The following is a 19,514-nucleotide window of genomic DNA, read 5'->3' on the forward strand; positions in this document are numbered from 1 at the left end:
GTTGATCGCAGCTCCACAAAGAAAAGGGAGCCGACATGGAGAAGACCACTGGGGCCATGGAAATGCCTCATCTGGAAGGGAAACTTCCCTTGTGCCTGCCCCAGAATGCCAGACAATTTTCTCCGTGACCACATCAACCTCTTATTTCTAAGCCATTGCTCATTCTCCTGTGCAGTTCAAAATACTGAATACATTTTTAGTAATTCTCTTGCTTACGAGAGTTCATTTGACAAGATTAATTATAGGAATAAACAGTTTATCCTGTAGTATCTTTCTGCTCTAATATCTGGGTCCTTCCTTCGCATATAGTTGCATTTTATCTGATGGGCAGATGCCTTCTCTTTAATATTCCTTGTACCTTTGTGCTTCCAACAGAGAATTCTTTAAGGATAAAGGCACTTGGAGAGCTGTAAGAGGGTAAGGTCCAGTTGTCTGCCTTGGACCTGTGTACCTAAACGTGTGCCTGATAAGTTAAACCCGAAGAAGGGATGAAAGCAGAATAGAAAGAAATGGAAAGAGTTTGGATATCAAGAATTTAAAAAATTAATGCTCTGTATTAACCTTAGTAGTCCCTAAGCCTCTGGCTTCATTTTATTCATTCATCTGTAAAGCGATTGTGCTCAAGTTATAGGTCACTGAAGTTTGGATTCTGTATCCCATTAGTAAAATAATTTTTGAACAGGCTCACAACATACATGTTTACATATTTGTAAATTATGTATGTACAGTGTTCTAATATATTTTGTTCTAAAACATACATAAAAATATAAATGTTAAAGTCTTAAGTTAAACCAAGAAATATTATACAATATTTTAATGTTTGATAGAATAAAATACTTCCTGCCATGTGTTTGAAGAAGTTTACTTCTTCTCGAGGAGGAAGTCTTCATTTAACAGTTTGTGAAACACAGTTTGAAGGTTGGATCTATGCTACATTTATTTCAATATTTTGTTTTAATGACAATCTCAGTCTCGTATCTGAAAAGTGCGAGATGTACACCAAGTTAGATGTTTAAAAAAATGAAGAGTAGTTGTAGAAGGTGTAAATCTATATTTCAAATAATGTTTAGGATAATTTCCCAGTTTGGAAATCAGCTTCCTATCAAATTTGATTAGAGCTATTCTGTGGGTAAGAAAAGCATCAGCTCAGCCATTGCCTTTTTGTTGACTTGGGCTGGCATTATTAGAATTACCTTCAATAAGAGATTTCTTTACATGAATATTTTTTTCTTCAGTTTTTTTAATTGAAGTAGAGTTGATTTACAATGTTGTGCCAATCTCTGCTGTACAGCAAAGTGACTCAGCTATACACAGATAGACATTCTTCTTTTTATATTCTTTTCCATTATGGTTTATCACAGGATATTGAGTATAGTTCCCTGTGCTATACATTGGGACCTTATTGTTTTTCCATTCTAAATGTAATAGTTTGCATCTACCAACCCCAAACTCCCAGTCCATCCCTCTCCCTGCCCCCCACCCCCTGGGCAAACACAAATCTGTCCTCTATGTCCTATGAGTCTGTTTCTGTTTTGTAGATAGGCTCATTTGTGCCATATTTTAGATTCCACATGTAAGTGATATCATTACATGAATATTTTTAAGTCGTTTGTGTACTACGTGATGATTAAGCCACCATAATATTAGTTTAATCTGTTTATCCACTAAATCAGCCATGTAGAACCTGTAAAAAGGAAAAAAACTGCTCTAACATGTTAAAAGAAGAGACAAGTAAAGGAACTACTCACCAACTCTCTGAATTGTTCCTACCCACTCTTCCTGCAGAATTCCTCTCATAACAAATGTGACATGTGACTCTGACACAAGCTGAATGAAGGCTCCATGTGACTCTCCATGTTCATTATTAATAAACCTTAATTTCCATGTTAGATAAACAATACATATTAATAAAAGCTTTAGTGTGTTCTTTTCATTCCCAATGGATTATTTCACATGGTCCATTTTGAAGACGATAACTTAGAGAATCTTTCAGTCCTCTTGGTGTTATGTAGCCTCTAATTTTTCTTAATTTCAAATACCTCTGCTGCCAGTATTTATAGCCTGCTTTTGTTAGTAGACATTTCTGTCCTGTGCATCCTAACGGTTATATCCTGCAATATCTCTTCCCAGACATGTCTTTTCACTACTGTACATCCCCTAGCCTCTGATTATTGCTCTGCCTCTGATAGCCAGAGAAAAGATTCTGGAAATATATAAAATATTGTCCTACCTGCCAAAAGTCAGTGGTCGTACAGTTCAACATTGCAGCGATTCACCACAATTTTTAGCACCCTACCATGTGTAAGAAGGAACCTCGGTAAAAAACATACAAGAACCACAGCTTCAGGGATGTTTGAAAGCATGCAAGGGCTTAATGCTTATGGACTTTCACTTTATTCAGGCAAATTTAGACCCAATCTGTGTGTAGTTTCATTTTGTTTTCAATTTCCTAGTTAACTGACTGTAAACCTAGGTACCTATTTGCTGCCATCTAGTGTAATAAGGTAGGTTAATTATGCATGGAATTCTGAACTCATTACATGGTTAAATGTTAGTACTTAAGATACCTCTTCATTTTGGTTTCTTAAAAGCTTTCGAAGTGCCTAATCAATGACCGATGTTTCTTGTCACTGGGACCCTGGACTTGGTCTTAATATTGTCATAGAGTCTAGGGGTCAGGATCAAGCTTGGTTCACTCTATAAATGTGACACTTTGAAATGTGGTGGGGCCTCAGAGGTTGGTAGGTGTGAAGTAAATACATAATAATAATAATCAGGAGGCCGTCATGTTTAGTGACCATGATTTTTACTTCATGGAGGCAGTGGAACACATAGCCTGGCTTCTTACCAGCTGTGTGACCTTGGCTGATTCATTTCTCTTTTTTTGAACATCATTTCCTTCGTCTGTAAAGTGAAATGGTGGGCCTAGCTGACTGTCAAGGTCTCTCCCAGCTCTAAGAGTATGTGACCGCATGTAGACTCTCTTCTATTTGGAATTGCCAAAGTCATGTTCCCAGAATTCTTTGATGTCTGAAATAAGTGCTGCTTCTCTAATTCTTCTATATGTTTATCTATCTTTTGGGTTATGGTTAGAAGTGAGTGGAAATCTTGACTTGGAAGAGAGAAGGAAGCAAATGTGGACCATGATTGTATGCCCTTTATTCTCGAGAGTTGCCCAATGGAATGTTGTCCACCAGTGGATAAGCAGCTACTTCCCAATATGCGTCTAACCTCCTCTCTTATCTCACAATGACAACTTTAGAAGTATAATACTTGTTATAAATGACCAACATCCTAAAATGCACCCCCATTTTTTCTCTCTCCTTTCCCATCAGAACTCTTCTATGAAGGTTTCTAGGTCTATTGTAACTCATACCGGTCTTACTTTTCGTTATGCAGTTCATTATAGCTACTACAGTATATCCTAAAATGTTTTATTTTCTGACCATTTCATATGTGTAAATCTTATTTCCCCAACCAGCCTGAAAACTTCACAGAGGCAGGGACTATCATTAGTTTCTCATTTCCATGAGGGGATCTGGCACTGCTGTTCAGGGATACATATGGTTCTGATTATAAGGATGCTTTTCCTATTTGCTTTATATAAATGAGGGTAAAGGGTGAAGTACAAGGCCTTCTCAAACCAAGTACAGGACAGTTAATCTCTAAGCTGTAGTCTCTACAAGCCATCTAACAGCTCATAGAAGCTGATAAATCTCTAAGCCTAATGCCAAAAAGCAACCTCACCATAAAGAGAAAACCCAAATAAAACTGAAAGAGTGCAGCATATGAGGAAAACCGTTTTGCAATGAGAAAAATCTGGATTCAGATCCCAGCTTTGCTACTCACTGGTTTGTTTTTTTTGGCTGAAAATGATTTACCTTTTCTGAAGTTAAGCTTCCTCATCTATAATATGAAGGTTATCATACTGTCATACAACATTCCTCACAGAAGAGTTGTCAAGATGAGACGAGAAACAGAGGGCAAGAACTTAGCACATAGTAGGAGCTCAATTAATGGTAGTCAGAAAGAACTTTTATGCATTAAGTAAAATGCTTTTACTTATATACAATAAAAATTATTCAATTTAAATGTAAGTATGCAATTTCAATATAATCAGGGCATTTGTAACTGAGGTACTAAAATGAGCGGTACATTCCCACAGAGCAGCGGTTCTTACCAGGGATGATTCTCTCTCCCAGGGGACATTTGGCAATAGCTAGAGACATTTTGGTAGTCACAGCTGAGGGAGAGGGGAGTGCTGCTGGCATCTAGTGGGTGGAGACTAGCAGTGATGCTACGCATCCCACCCGAGGTTCTAAACATCCTGCACAGGATAACGCCCTCAACAAAGAAGTAGCTGGTCCAGAATATCAACAGTGCTGAGGCTGAGAAACCCTGCCATAGAACCTAGAGAACCCATTACTTCTGACGTAAATTTGGTTTGCATTTGAGACTGCCTGGATGCGTGAATAAGAAGGTAGCTTCCACTTTGGTGGATTCTGCATAAATTTGCTTAGTCCTAAATATCTTTCTATGTGAACCATTTCAGTGTTTCAGATTCTCATTGTACACCATAATTTTAGGCTGAATCATTACAACGTATAAAGCCCTGTTATATTTCAAAAATATCCTTGGAACTCAACAGATGAAGGAGTAAGGATCTACTAATCCACATGAATAAAAACAATGAGAGCTTCGTATGCAATTTTAAATTTGGTGAGTTCGTTCTCTGTAATAATGGTGCTGGTTCTTTGTTGAAAATCAATCCTGTGCCAGGTACTTTACGTAAATATTCTGATTTAATTTTCAGCAACTGTGCAGGTACTTTGCTTTCATTTTACACATGGGAAAACTGGGGCTTAGAAACTTTATGTAATATTTCTAGCAAGTTGTACATCTGAGATTCAAACCTAAATCCAGCCGGCCTTCAAGCTTTGCTCTTTCTACTGCTCCCTACTGCCCCTATCCACCAAGGGTCTAAGATTGGAAACAGAGATGGGTGTGTTTTAGAGGAAATAAGGTAGGAGAGAAACTTATAAAGATTAAGGGGCTCTGCTCAGGAAGGTTAGATTGGGTCTCCTGCTGAGGGGCCCTTGAGTGTCCATGAACTAGGTGAAACCTTCTAGCTTTCTCAGGACCAGTGCACCAGAGAGAATGAATTCGTTGAAATGGGGGTTACCTCTATACCTCGATTTATACAATTTGCCAATTTAGCAACTTTTTTTTAGGTCTTCCGTGTTTAAGCCTGATACAATACATTTTCCAGATTCTTCCTTTTTAACTAAATGTTCTTCCTTTGAAATCAGTTCTTCCATCTAAACAAGTACTGTCAAATAGAAATATGACAGCTACATAGAAAATTTAAAATTTTCTATTAACCATATTAAAAGAGTAAAGAAATAGGTAAAAAAAATTTTATAATATATCTTATTTAGCCCAATATATTCAGAATATTATAATTGTAACATGTAATCAATCTAATAAAAATGGTATTGTGATATTTTACATTATTTTTTCATAATCTTCAAAATCCAGTGTGTATTTTACATTTATGGCACACTTGGGATGCTAAATTTTCAGAGAAATGAAATGTAGTCCTACTGAAACAAAGTTATATTTAAGGAAAAATTTTTTTGCTTTTACTTTTAAATTTAAATTAATTAAAATTGAATAAAATTTAAAACTAGATTTCTTTGTTGCGGTACCCCATTTCAAGCACTCGATATCCATGTGACGCTAGCGGCTACCGTGTTGGACAACACATCTAAATTCTTGCCCCTCAGAATGTGGCCACCAGAAGCAGCATTAGTAGCATGTTGGAACTTGTCAAAAGTGCAAAACTCTCAGGCCCTACCAACTGAATCTGCATTTTAACAAGATTGCCAGGTGATGTCTATACGTATTAAAGTTTGAAAAGCATCTCTCTAAAAATACCGCAGATCTCTCCAACGAAGAGTCCAGAAAGAGTGAATAAATGAAGAACTATGAGAGCTTAGGAAATTCGCTACAGGAGCAATGCCAGGGCTTCATATGATGTGTTCTGCTGAGAAGTTGTAGTTTCCCACAAAGGCAGCCATGGCTGTTCTACTGTGTGGACTGACACAGGCCATCCTGGAGCCTGGAACTGGCTCTGCTCCCAGGATCTATGGCACAGAATCTAACACTAACTTCCATGACTCCCACAATTAAGGCAGCTGTACTCTCAATACCATATATGCTTAAAACTGCAACTTTAGAACCCCTGAAACACAGCTGCAAGCATATGTTTCTGCTCTACACAGTGGAATTTACGGCTGGACCTTCTTGGGAGACCCCAGGAAGACCACCCCCAGAGGGACTTGTGCTGTCTACCACACTGCCACCGCTGAGAGCCAACGTAGACACAGTCAACATCCTCATTATTTGGGGGTTGACCTAGTTCCCCTCGGAGATTCAATGCATGCTGCTTTGCCTTGCTAACCCTTATTTGGTTTGTTTTTCACAGGACTCGGCATTTGAGGGGCCTTTCAATACATTTGCTTAAGGAATTTATTATACTAATCTAACACAGAAGCTCATTGTTCTGGTTCAGTAGTTATCAACCCTGGTTGCCATTAGCACCTGGGGCATTTAAAAAAAATACCAATGCCCAGGCATCATCCCAGTCCTTTTTGTTTCTTTCACTCCATACATTGAGAGTAGTGTTTATTTTTTTTTAAGGTATAATTGACATAACACTGTATAGGCATCACCTAATCTAATTAAATTAGCTCTCTGGAATGTAGTTTGTTAAAGATCCCCGAGTGATTCTAATGTGCAGCCGGAGATGAGAACCACTGGTCCAGTTTGAAAGAACCCTTAGCTGGCAGTCAGGTGCCTTAAGTCAATGCTTCTCAATCTTTAATGTGCCTACGGATAACCTGGGAACTTGTTAGAATGTAGATTCGGCTCCAGCACGTAGGAAGGTAAATAAACCTAACTTTGTGTACAGATGTGTCCCTAGTGGCATTTGGTTGGTGACTATCATGAGCCTTTTTCCATCGCAGCAAACGAGGATCAGTTAATCACTCTCTCCTTACTCCTCTTTGAAGCCTTCCTCTCTCTCCACCCTCAGCTCTTAGGAATCACAGCTCTCTTTGATTTCCTAAAGCAATTATTATCTTTATTTGAGCTCCCTTTTATTGTTAGCTACTTCTCATATGCACGTGTCATTTCCTGTACTACTTACAGTTCTTCAAAAGCAGAATCCATGTGTCGTTATTTTTATAATTCCCACAACACCTGAAAGAGTGCCTTGCACATAATAGGTGCTGCATAAATGCTTCTTGATTAATGGAATATCTATGTGAAAGTCTCTTTAAAATCCCAAAGGACTTAAAAATGCAAGGTGTTTGTTGAGCAGAAAAAAAAAGTTCAGATGGGCAAGGTGGTAGAGGAGATTAGAGATTTCAGTTGTTGTGTTAGCTTTTTTCATTCTAGCTACATGTTTGAATTTTGGAGAACTACTTTGTAATTTAATGGTTTTAATTATTTCTTTGGAAGAGGACATTATTCACATCTTAGACCAGATAATTCTTTGCTGTGGGGACTGTCCTGTGCATTGTAGAATGTTTCACAGCATCTCTGGCCTCTACCTGCTAAATGCCTGTGTCATCCCTCCCCAAGCCATGACAATCAAATATGTCTCCAGCAAACAGCTGCTGGGAAGGAAACTCGTCCCTGGTTAAGAATCCTTGGTTTAGAAGAATGAAGTATGACACAGCTGCCTTACTGCAGCAGTAAATACCTTTAAAAATTAACACACACACACACACACACACACACACACAAGCATGACAAGCTGTGTTCCTGAGAAACATGTATAAGTACTTATAGAAAAATGTTCTCTCATTGCATTTTGGAAGCCATGGCTATGTATACCATATTTATCTTTGCATGTGTCATATTGGTCATTCTTAAATGGAAATAGAAATATATACATGAAACATTTAAAAAATCTGAATATACACTTAAGAATTCAAACATGTGGTGGGAGTAATTTCACCAAGCAAGAAAATGTACACAGAGCAAAAGTTATTAGGAAAGAATGACCAGGCTGATTCTCTCTCAGGGAGCTGGCCCAGCCTCTTTATATAAAATAGTCTGTCTGCTGTGCCATCATCCTTGGACCGAATATACTGTTTCAGCAAGGGATGATGTTAAGCTGAAGCCTGGCACACAAACAGGTGTTCAATGATTGTTTGTTGGGCCTCCCTGGTGGTACAGTGGTTGAGAGTCCGCCTGCCAATTCAGGGCACATGGGTTCGAACCCTGGTCCGGGAAGATCCCACATGCCACGGAGCAACTGAGCCGGTACGCCACAACTACTGAGCTTGCGCTCAAGAGCCGGCGAGCCACAACTACTGAGCTGGCGTGCCACAACTACTGAAGCCCACGCACCTAGAACCCATGCTCCGCAACAAGAGAAGCCACCTTAATGAGAGGCCTGCGCACTGCAACGAAGAGTTATCCCTCCGCTCGCTGCAACTAAAAAGAAAGCCTGCGTGCAGCAATGAAGACCCAAGGCAGCCAAAAATAAATAAATAAATGAACAAATATGATTGTTTGTTGAATAAATGAACAAATGAATGAATGCATGTTGAATGTGCCTGTGAATCTAAGAAGCTTTGGTGTGCTCATTACAAAAGACCCTGTTTTATGGCATTTGAAACTCCAAACCTTAGAAATGAAATTACATAGAAGACTATATCATCATCAGTGAGAATTAAATGACCTCGACAAAATTACAAGACAAGGAAAATAAAGGCTCATTCATCAGTTGGTTTCTTCTGGCGATAGAAGGCTCCCCTGAGACTCTAGGAGGTTCATGTTTTTCATGACAGAGATTTGACTTTGGCAAAGCATGGCTATACTTTTAGGCTTGGATGAGAATATCCCCACATGTACTTTTTCCTCCCATTCCTGGCGAAGAACTTGCATGGGAGACCCAAACAAGAGGCTCCAGTGGTGGGAACAAGCAGGATGCCTTCTGGGCTCAGAGGGGAAAAGATGATATAAGTCAGTGGTTCTTGAATTCTGCTATACTTCAAAATCACTGGGGAACTTTGAAAAATCCTATGCCCAGGTAACTAAATTGGTAATTCCATAAATTACCAATGAAAGTAGAATCTCAAAGTCTAGAGCTCAGGCATTGGTATTTTTTTCTAATTTCCCAGGAGATTCCAGCATATGATGTGTTAATTTTGTCTATAGCTCCTCTGCCAGCTACTGATTTTCAGGAATTTGGATCATCTCATTGAAAAGAACCTGACATTCACAAGTGCTTCGGTTAAGTTTCATTTAGGACATTTTCATATGATCGAGGGAAGCAGTAGTGTCTTTTGTGCAGTGAGTTACAATTCCCTATTTTATGACAGTGGTGTGCCTAAATTAATGATAGGGATTCTTAAATTGAAAAAATGACTGTCCAATAGAGGATAAGAAGAAATAAAAATTAAATTATACGTATCAATTTTAGTGTTAAGTATAATTTCTTGCTTTATACATTTTAGATCATGTTATTACTGAGATAAAATTCACATAATATAAAGTTTGCCATTTTAACCATTTTAAAGTAACTTTTAGTGTATTCACAATGTTGTGCAACCATCGCACTACCTAATTCAAGAACATTCCATCACTTCTACAGAAAACCCTACCATTACTAGTGACTCCCAATTTCCCTCCCCCTCATTCCCTAGCAACTACTAATCTACTTTCTATCTTAATGGATTTGTCAATTCTGGAAGTTCTATTCAAATGGAATAATATAATATGTGGCCTTTTTTGTCTGGCTTTTTTCACTTAATAAAAGATTTTCAAGGTTGTAGTATGTATCAATACTATATTTCTTTTTATGGCTGACGAATATTCTATTACATGATTATACTACATTTTGTGTATTATCCTCTCATCTGGTGATGAACACTTGGGTTGTTTCCACTTTTTTATTATTATGAATAATGAAGCTATGAATATAATTGTACAAGTTTTTATGTGAGCCTGTGTTTTCAATTCTCTTGGGTACCTACCTAGGACCAGAATTGCTGGGTCATGTGGTAACTCTGTGTTTAACTTTTGAGGAATGATTAAACTGTGTTTCTACAGTGGCTGTATCACTTTACATTCCTACTGGAGGCTCCAATTGTTCCACATCTTCTTGCTTTATATTTTAATTATTTGATTATTATCTAGGATGTCCCTTACCTTAACCAAACAGAAAATAAATCTTACTAAATTTAATGCTAATTGTTTCTTTGACATCTCAAAACCATGATATACAGAATACTTTTTTCTTGAATAATGAAACTATGGCAGTTCTGTTTCCTGAGTCAGTTATCCTGCAGGGCAGTAAGTACGTGTCTTTGAGGTGATGCTCCTGTTTCCGTGTTCCAGCAGGCTACCCTGTTGGAACTCGGGGCTGCTGGAGCTGCCTTGGCACATCCCCCCTCTAGCCAGAGAAAAGAACGCCAAGGAAAATAGTGCCCACACCCTTCCACCCAAGAAGCCCCGTTAGTAGTCACAACAGTTTTAAGAGAATTGATGGGAGAAGAGAGAAAAATCTTAGATCAGATAGGAAAATATATGATCATTCTGTCCAAGAGAATTCAGTGAAATAATGTGAAAGCACTAAGTAAGCTAAATGCACCAGATAAATGCTGTGGAGAAGAAAGGAAAGATGATTGATTAATGCCCCTGAATGTTCAAAACTAGGATTAATTATGTTCAGCTGCAGCTATTTAAGAAGAGAAGTAAATATATTTTATAATGAAAATGTTCCGTGAAAACTTAACTAAAACAACAAAACAAGTTTTGGTGAAAAGATAAATGCTTAAATGCTAATAGAACTGCATGTACAGCTCTATGCACAACATTTCCTGACGTTGCCATACAGATGAGCTATCCGTAGAGGCTGCATCCAGTTAAGTTCCCTGCCAGACCACATGTGCTGCAAATACTTTTCCAAGACACTGCAAAGTTCACTTGATTTGACATTCATCTTAAATTAACTGGACATGTTTACTAAGCCTTTATTTTAGTCAACCTTACAATGTTTTAAATGCACCAAGAATCCATTTTTAAAGCATACTAGAGTTTAATTTAAAATAATAAAAAAGAAAGAAATGAGTAGTTCAGGGGAGATCTTGTGAATTCTTGTTCCCAACTCTAAGCCACTAAGTGCCTAAGCAGAAGATTTTACAGCTGTGCCTTCTTCAATTCCACAGAGAACCATAAAGGAAATCAACTGTGAGGGTGAATTCCTTATATCCAGTATTGTCCAATACAAAATACTTATTAAATTCTTTGCCAGTTTCCAACATTAAAGCTTTTTTTGCCAATAGTTTTATGCACTAAGTAGTTGCAGTTTCATAACCACTTGGCAATTCCATAGGTTAAAAAAAATAGCCTACCAGACTTAAAAGATGTGTTCTTTGACACTATATTATCTATAAGGCAGTTACTTTTGACAAGAGTGATCAACTAGGAAGTTTACAGATTTCTTTTACCATATTTTGACAGGCCAGCATCCATCAAGGACAAGACCTTTGGTGAAAGGGGGTGTAAGATGCTCTAAGGTAAAGGAATCAGTGAATTCCTGAAGCTCTTCCAATAGAAAAGTGCTTTGGAAATGACAGGTGTACTTAGGAGAAGGATGTGGGGCCTCAAAGCAGAGATTCATAAGGGAGGACTCTTCATAAGGAAGCTGGGCAAGGGGTCCTTTCCCCTCCACCTAAGTGTTTACAAGCACTGTGCAAAACGCAGTGCCCCTCAGTCCAGAACCTGGTCCCTAGGAAGCCCCAGGAAATATTTAGGCTTTACAAAAAAATAAAAGGTAGCATTTTAGAAATACAGTTCAACCACTTGGCCCATTCCATTTATTTATTTATGAAGTTCATTTATCTCTTCTATAAAATTGTTTTCTTTAGTATGTCTTTGCAAGTTTTAATTCTTAATTATATTAGGGACTATTGTTTTGTTTTCTTTCCTTGCCTTACTGTTTGTCTATGCTGCCCAACTCAAAAGGAAATTCTCAACTGGTTGTGTTCAGTTAGACTTTGGTCAGAGGGCAAGGTTGTCTCTTCACAAGGTATTAAGTCCCCAGCCTCTCTGTTCAGGGGTGATAACAACTGGCCAGGACTGTTGACAGCAGTTGAATCACACGACGGGCTGCAGTGGAGGTTGTACATTTAAGGGCAAATGGCTGCTGAGTGCCTTCCCCTCCACGACCTGGAGCTCTCGGAAGAAGGTTGTCCTTTCCTCCGAAAGGCTCCTTTCCTTCCAGCCTTCCCCTCCCACTTCAGTTGCTTCTCTTCTTCCTTCTCTTCTAACCCCAAACCCCCAAGCACACGTTGGGAACTTGTATGTGATTTCGTTTGGCTTTTGTTTCTGCTTTGTCATGAGTTGAGGATAGAAAAGCATGACTGGTGAGAGAACGGAAGGTAAGAAGGCAGATGACTATCTCAGTATGTAACAGCTGTTCGACGTCTGTGTACGGCCCAGGAAGATCATGTTCCTCCAAGGGGAGAGCCACTGGGCAGGAAAGGAGGCCCAGCCAACCTGGCTGACAAAATCAGGCACGGTCACTGTCAAAGGTGATGTGCTGCCACCAGCGGCGCCTCCCAGCCCCTCTGATGCCGTCCCTCTGTCATCGTAGGTTTGAACATAACATCATTCCATTGACTTTTCAAAACTTGCATTTAGTAAAACTCTCTTCAAGATTTCTAGGGAATAATTTCAGTAGGAATATCAGTTTAACTTATTCTTAGTTAGTTCTTATTACCAGTTTATAGCCCATCAGAAATTTGGGCAGGTTTAGCATTTAGATGTATCGTTTCACACATATATTTAAAATATCTCTTAGTTCTCCAAGCGTTCATTGTGAACAGTTATTATACTCTTTTAAGGTCATAATTAATTCACATCCTTCCCACACCCTCCAGAATTTGGCTCAAAGGAGGTTACACCTTTGACTCAAAGGAGGTCACTCTTGATCTGCAGCTCTGCTAGAACTGATCAGAGAACCTAATAATGTGGAAAGCTGACTTTTCAGTGCTTACGTATAACTTTATTTCTCTACATCAGTGGCTCTCAACCTGGGCTACCTATTGTTTAAAAAATCTCAATACCCAGGCTGCACCCCTGACAGATTGGGTCAAGCCTCTGGGAGTAGACCAAGGCATCAGTATTTTCTTAAAACTCCTCAGTCGATTCCGATGTGCAGTCACAGTTAGGAAATGCTGCTCTTAGGGCTTGCCAGTTTACAGATTTCTGAGAGTTTAGTTAAGAGCACATCTGAGCTGGTCATCTTTCCTTTCTGGGAATTTCTTGAGAAGCAGTAGAGAATTGTCTAACAAAAAAGCTATTTTTTACTAGTGCTGAGAGTTTAGACGAAATCACAAGGATTTGTGTTTTAATCCCACCTCTGCAAACAACAGCAATATAAACACAGGCAACTCACTTAACTTCTCGGAACTCCAGTTTCACCCATGTCTAAGTGGAAATAGTACCCACCTTCTAGAACTGTTAGCAGTATTAAAGGAGATTACATAAATATTCAACATGATGTAACAATATGTAGCATGATGTATGAAACACAGTAATGATAACAAAGTAAATATGTCACTACAATCCTTATTTTCAAAATGAAAGCTCCAAAGAGAGAATAAAAGTGAATCCCAAGGTTATGGTCAAGATTTTTGAATGCTGATCAGTGTTAACACATTAACATTTCTTCAGGATGTGGGACCACTTGAATGGAATACTCATTTCTCTAAGAATTACTTTAGGGCCAAAGGTGGCTTCACTAGTCCATTGAAACATTCTTTTAAGAGATGTTTTTAAGAGTGTACTACTCTGTCTGTAGGTTTAGGCTAAAAAAACATCACAAGAGAGTAGGAAGTATTTCTAGTCTAGAAACGACTGTGTGTGGCTCATCAGAGAGGACCTCAGAGTGTATGATAACCATTTATTGCCTTCATAGTGAAACACAAAACAAGTTTCTCCTGGGATTTTCAGATCAAATAGACAGGTGCTCATTTTAAGGTTAGGCCAGCACCTCTCAGACTTGGGAAACCTGAGCATGACTCAAAGGAACTGGACTTGAGGAAGGTTGAATGTCTTCAGCCACAGTGATAACAGCTGAAGCAGGAGGTGTCTGAGCAAGAGAGAAGCAGCAGTTGTATTACAGTTCTTCTTGCCTCCAGAAGAGAAGTTACCCACTTTCCCACACTCACTGTGACATATTCATTCGCTAAGAAAAGTAGTTTATGTCATTCTTAAACACAGCTCTGAAGTTCTGATATATACTGAATTTGTTTATTATATCAATATATCAACAGCCTTCAGATATTTACTATGGGTAATATTTTTCCCTATCCATCCTCCAAATTAATCCATCAGCTGGGTCCTCTGCCTCAGATTCTCTCACAAGGCTGCACTCAAAGTACCAGCGAGGGCCGTGGTCTCATCCGAAGTCTGAAATGGGGAAGGATCGGCTTCCATGCTCACTTTCATGGTTGTTTCCCAGGACTCAGTTCTTGGAGGGTTGTTAGACTGAGGGCCTCAACGTCTTGCTGGTTGTGGACCAGAGGCCACTCTCCATTCTTTGCCCTGTGGTCCTCACTAACATGGCAGCTTGCTTCAGCAACAGACTAAGTCAGCTAGCAAGACAGAAGTCACAATCCTTTGTAACCTAATCACAGGTGTGACATCCCCTCAATGCTATCATATTCCATAGGTTCGAGGCAAGTTACTCAAGGGGAGGAAATATTCAAGGTTGTGGACAGGGATCCTTCAAGGAGGATTGAAGGAGGCAGGGATCCTTGGGGCCATCTGAGAGGCTGTCTGCTACAGCACCTAGCAGCACATACCCAGCCATAAAAGAAGGAAGGAAGGAAGGAGAGAAGGAGGGTGCAAGGAAGGAGAAAGAAAGGAGGAAGATAGGGAAAGGAAGGCAGGCAATGAAAGACAGACATTAAAAAAGTAGCTTTGCTGCACTGCGCCTACATCGGGATTCCTCTGTGGGCATGTATTTCATCACATTAGCACCACAACCATGAATTTCCTATTTCTTATTTAGAATGCAGGACAATACGGGGCTTTCTATATATCTGGAGTTAAAAGGAAACAGAATAAACAAGGATAGTAAGTTTAAGCAAGCAAAATGTGTTTCAAATTAATTCTTTTTAAGTTGTTTTTCCCCCAGCTAGCAAAGTTTTTTTTCTCCCTTCATGTTTCAAGTTTTCATATGAGGTTTATTATTCTTGCCATTATGTGGCAGGCTCATTGCACAGGGAGTATAGGAACCTGGATGGTGTTCTCTGGTGGTTTGGGCTCCAATGCCAAAATTATGTTTTGATTCTGTAGATGTTTATTAGTGGTTGTATATGTCACTTAATTGTAAAAGTGAAGTTGTAAAGTACCTTGGATCTCATCTATTCCAGCCTCTCTATTGAGAAAACTGAGGTCCAGATGACTTGAGACGTTCAAGGCTACATAGTATCAGAGCTGAGACTACATCACAAATCTCTCAATTGGAAATCTGGTGTATTTCCTCTTCTCACATTCTGTTCAAAAAAACAGTCAGAATGTGCAATCCTCCCCTCAACCCTGCAGGCGTTAAAACATGTTAGTTGTGGTTTAAATGTGGTTTATTTAGCACTGATTTTCTGGAAGGATCTAAAAGATAATACTTCCAGTGCTTCAGCTAATAGAAAAAGGAACTTTTCCAGGAACTCTACTGTATAATAGTTGCTTGCCTAAAGAAACATACACCTTTTTCATTTGTAATCGATTACACAGGCTCCAGTGCTTCAGTGCTCTGAGTGGGTTCATAAACATTGACCACAGTCTCCAAAATGGCCATGGAAGTCAGAAGAATAATGAAAATTGATAAACAGAAATTAGTTTTACCTCAGACCTGCTGCACATTCATAGCTGCAGTTTTCATAGATGCAGAGGAGCTTGGCTAATATCCTAACACACAGGAGTCTTTCTCCACTTCCCAAATTAGAATTGACACGTATATATATGCACAAGTTGTTGAAAGTAGGTATCTATTTAATGATACCTATTTAATGAGTTTACTGGCTGAATCTTTTAAAAGAATGCAAACATTAGTGACTTTATCAAACATCTGTAAAAAGAGAAAAGCCTCTGTGGTTCTCTGGGGCCCAACGCAGCCATCCATGGTGGGCAGCTGCCACCATGCACATTGCTGGGCACACTTCGGGTGCCTGCCTAGGTTTCTCAGAAGTCAGGTGCGGACCCTCAGCCCATGGGCAGGTACAGCCTAGAAGTTCAGTGGCATTAACACCTCCAGGGCAGCCCTCCACCGATGGGAGTTGGTGGATAAACGCCCTGGGCTCCCATCATTGCCGAGGACACAGGGAAGGCACACTTTTCACAGCTTCTCAGAGGGACCTCTGTGGGGTTGGACCCCTGTCAGCCACTATGGGCACGAGCCGAAGAGCAGACACTTGGTTAGCTGTTTTCCCTTCCCTACGTCCCTCTTCCCCTTTCCTGGGGTCACCCTCCAAATAAACTACCTGTGCCCAAATCCTCATCTCTAGCTCTGGTTTCTTAAACAGGCCCCAAGAAATAATGTCGGAAATAAAGACAAAATGGTTTGTCCCTGGAGTCGGGGCTGACAGAGAAATAACTGTCAGCCGGCAGTTCTGTAGCCGTGACCCAAGGAAACAGCATTTCTAGGAGAAGTGCTTGTTCTTGACCGCTTTAAGTATGTGTCTCATTAGGCCCATCTGTTACCCTCCCGATATCATGCCTTGCCTTTTCTTTTTATTCTGCAGATTCTTCCGGGAAACCTAAATTCACCAAGTGCCGTTCACCTGAACTAGAGACTTTTTCATGCCACTGGACAGATGGGGTTCATCACGGTTTACAGAGCCCAGGATCCATACAGCTGTTCTATATCAGAAGGTGCAGGCTTCGTGCCTTTCTGACTTTTCTCTTCTACGGACTTTCTCCTTAAAACGTATTGAGTGACATGCAGTGGTAGGGACGGAAATAACCTATTCTGATGACCTAAATGCATTCACCCATTCATTTATCCAAAGATATTAATTCAGCCCTTACTCTATGTTGGGTACTGTTTTAGGCCCTGGAGATACAGTAGTGATTACAAAAAGATAAAGTCCCTGGTCTCATGGAGATTTTGTTTACAGTGGGGGAAGACAGACAAAAAATTTTTTTAATTAAAAATTAAATGTCAGCTGGCAACATGGTTAAGAAAAGTAAAGCCAGAAAGAGTGTTAGCACTGTGTAAATATATGCATGTGCTTGAGAGTGTCTGAGGGTGAGTGTGTGAAGGTATGAGTGAGCATGTTTGTGAGTGCAAGAATGTGTGAGTGTGTAAAAGTGGGCACAAGTGTGACTGCATGAATGTGGGAAGGTGGGTGAGTATGTACGTGTGAATATGTGTGAGTGTGGGGAGGTGTGGTTGTGCATGAGTGTCTGTATGTGTAAATGTGCGTGAGCATATGGGGGAGTGAACAAAGTGAGTGTGCATGAGTGTGTGTGTATGTCAGGAGCTCGGGTGACATCTTAAATGAGGAGGTCATCGGAGGCCTCTCTGTGGTGCATTATAGCGGAGACGTAAATGAGGTGAGAGAGGCCATGTGAGTATCTGGGGGAAAGACTGTCCAGACAGAGGAAATTGCAAGTGCAAAGGCCCTGAGGCCGATGTGGCAGGTAGGAAGAAAGCAGGAGGCCATATGGTACAAGGTGGAAGACAGGGAGAGTAATGGGGGAGAAGTCAGAGTGTTAGCAGGGCCAGACTGAGACGAGCCTTGCAGGCCACGGCACAGCCTACTTTCTCTGTGGTGGGAAGCCATAGGGGTTTTTTTAAAGATGTGTGTTTTAAAAGACTGGTTCCTATGTAGAAAATAGACTGTGTCCCTGTTAAATTAGTTTCATTCAGTGAGGGACTGTGATACTTCTCTCTTCCATTTTTACTGATGATCCTGTAAAATAACGGGAAGAGTGAAACAAAAATCTTCCAACGTGATCACCACCCGAGTCGTTCATTTCTTACCCCTCCTCACCTGGCACGATTTCCATTTCTGTTTACTCTCATGTTGTACCTTTTTGCTTTTAAAATTTTAGGCTCAAACACTCTATCATCTCCTCTTTTCTTGCCAAGATGCAAGATTAGTGGAGAACCCTGATCTGGTGGTGGTCATCTGTCCAAGGATGGTGCTTTCAATCCCCCAGAGGAGCGGGGAAAGGAAAGGTAGAGGCAGCAGGCAGTTAAGGGCATGAGCTCAGGGCCAACCATCTCGCGTTTCAGCCTGGCTCCGGCCCTCGCTCACAGAGTGGTGCTGGGCAGATTAGTCAGTCTGTCAACAATTCAGCCGCCTCATTTGCAAAATGGAGATAATAGACCTTGCCACATGGCTTCTTGTGAGGGTTCTATTAACTAATCCATGAAAAACACTTATCACTGTGCTTGGTGACAAGCCTAGTAAGGACTGAATAAATGGTAGCTGCTATTCCTATTATTGGTAGCGGGATAATAATTGAAAATAATATAGAATTCTAATTGCTGGGCTACAAAAGTGATTTTTGATTCTTTACTGCTTATGATTATTGATGTGCTATAAGACCATTTTTAATGCAGAGCTGGATGCTTAATTTGCAAATAAATACCTTGAATTAGCAACTAGGACTGGCCTTAGTCACCTTCCAGGTGTGTGAGAGGTCTCTCAGATGTACCCCAAAGGGCACACAGAGATGAGACGGTTGGGCACCAAATGCACTTTTTTCCCCAGCGAGGCTGATACTGCAGAGAGGTAGGGGCCGGCTGACAAAGCTGATTTGTATACATACATTTGGACAGGAAGCTAAAATGTCTGGTAACACTTTTGAAAGGAAGCGAAAATGTCTGGTAACACTTTTGAATATCCTCTGAAATTATTGTTAAATGAAGAGAGATTTAGTAGGTTCAATTTTCATACTTTTGCTTCAGCAGCTTAGAGCTCAATCAAAACAAAATAGGTTATTCATACTGGCACAACTAACTAAAATAAAGAGAGAAATAGCAGTTGGGCCCACTTTATGAAAACAGATTTTCACCACCCTAATATTCACCAAATTTGAACCTGAGTAAAAAGATCCAACAGGATGCAGCCTTCACAGATATGTATTTGTCCCTTACCTCATCCATCAGGGCCACATACCTTTGCCTCCAGGCCTTCTCAGCACAGCCCAGGCTTTTCAGCATCCCTGGTCCAAACCCAGCCCTGTGCCAGTAGAGATGCTACTAAAAGTGTGATGAGGTGGGGGAAAGTCTTGGATCTATTCAGAAAGACGTCATCAATTATTGTCCTAGTAGAGTTTGGGATCCCAGGGGAAGAAATTGTCACATCCTCCAACCCCCTAAGTACAACCTCATAATTAGGGCCTACCAAACTGGCAAAATCAGTGTTTTGTGTTTTCTCTATAAGCATTGAACTATTTTGAATATCTTAGCCAAA

The 19,514-nt window shown here is 40.0% G+C and overlaps 1 protein-coding gene across 6 annotated transcripts in view; it reads left to right on the top strand.

The window, feature by feature from the left end:
- GHR (growth hormone receptor) overlaps window positions 1-19,514 on the top strand; it is a 316,755-nt gene that overhangs the window by 266,620 nt on the left and 30,621 nt on the right. For all 6 annotated transcript variants that reach the window (XM_060295740.1, XM_030882018.2, XM_060295742.1 and 3 more), the window contains one exon: window positions 16,830-16,959. In XM_060295740.1, the coding sequence (XP_060151723.1) occupies window positions 16,830-16,959 (130 nt within the window). The remainder of the gene's footprint in view (window positions 1-16,829; window positions 16,960-19,514) is intronic.

The sequence above is a fragment of the Globicephala melas genome, chromosome 3 (genome assembly GCF_963455315.2).
Source record: "Globicephala melas chromosome 3, mGloMel1.2, whole genome shotgun sequence".
NCBI classification, from domain to species: domain Eukaryota; kingdom Metazoa; phylum Chordata; class Mammalia; order Artiodactyla; family Delphinidae; genus Globicephala; species Globicephala melas.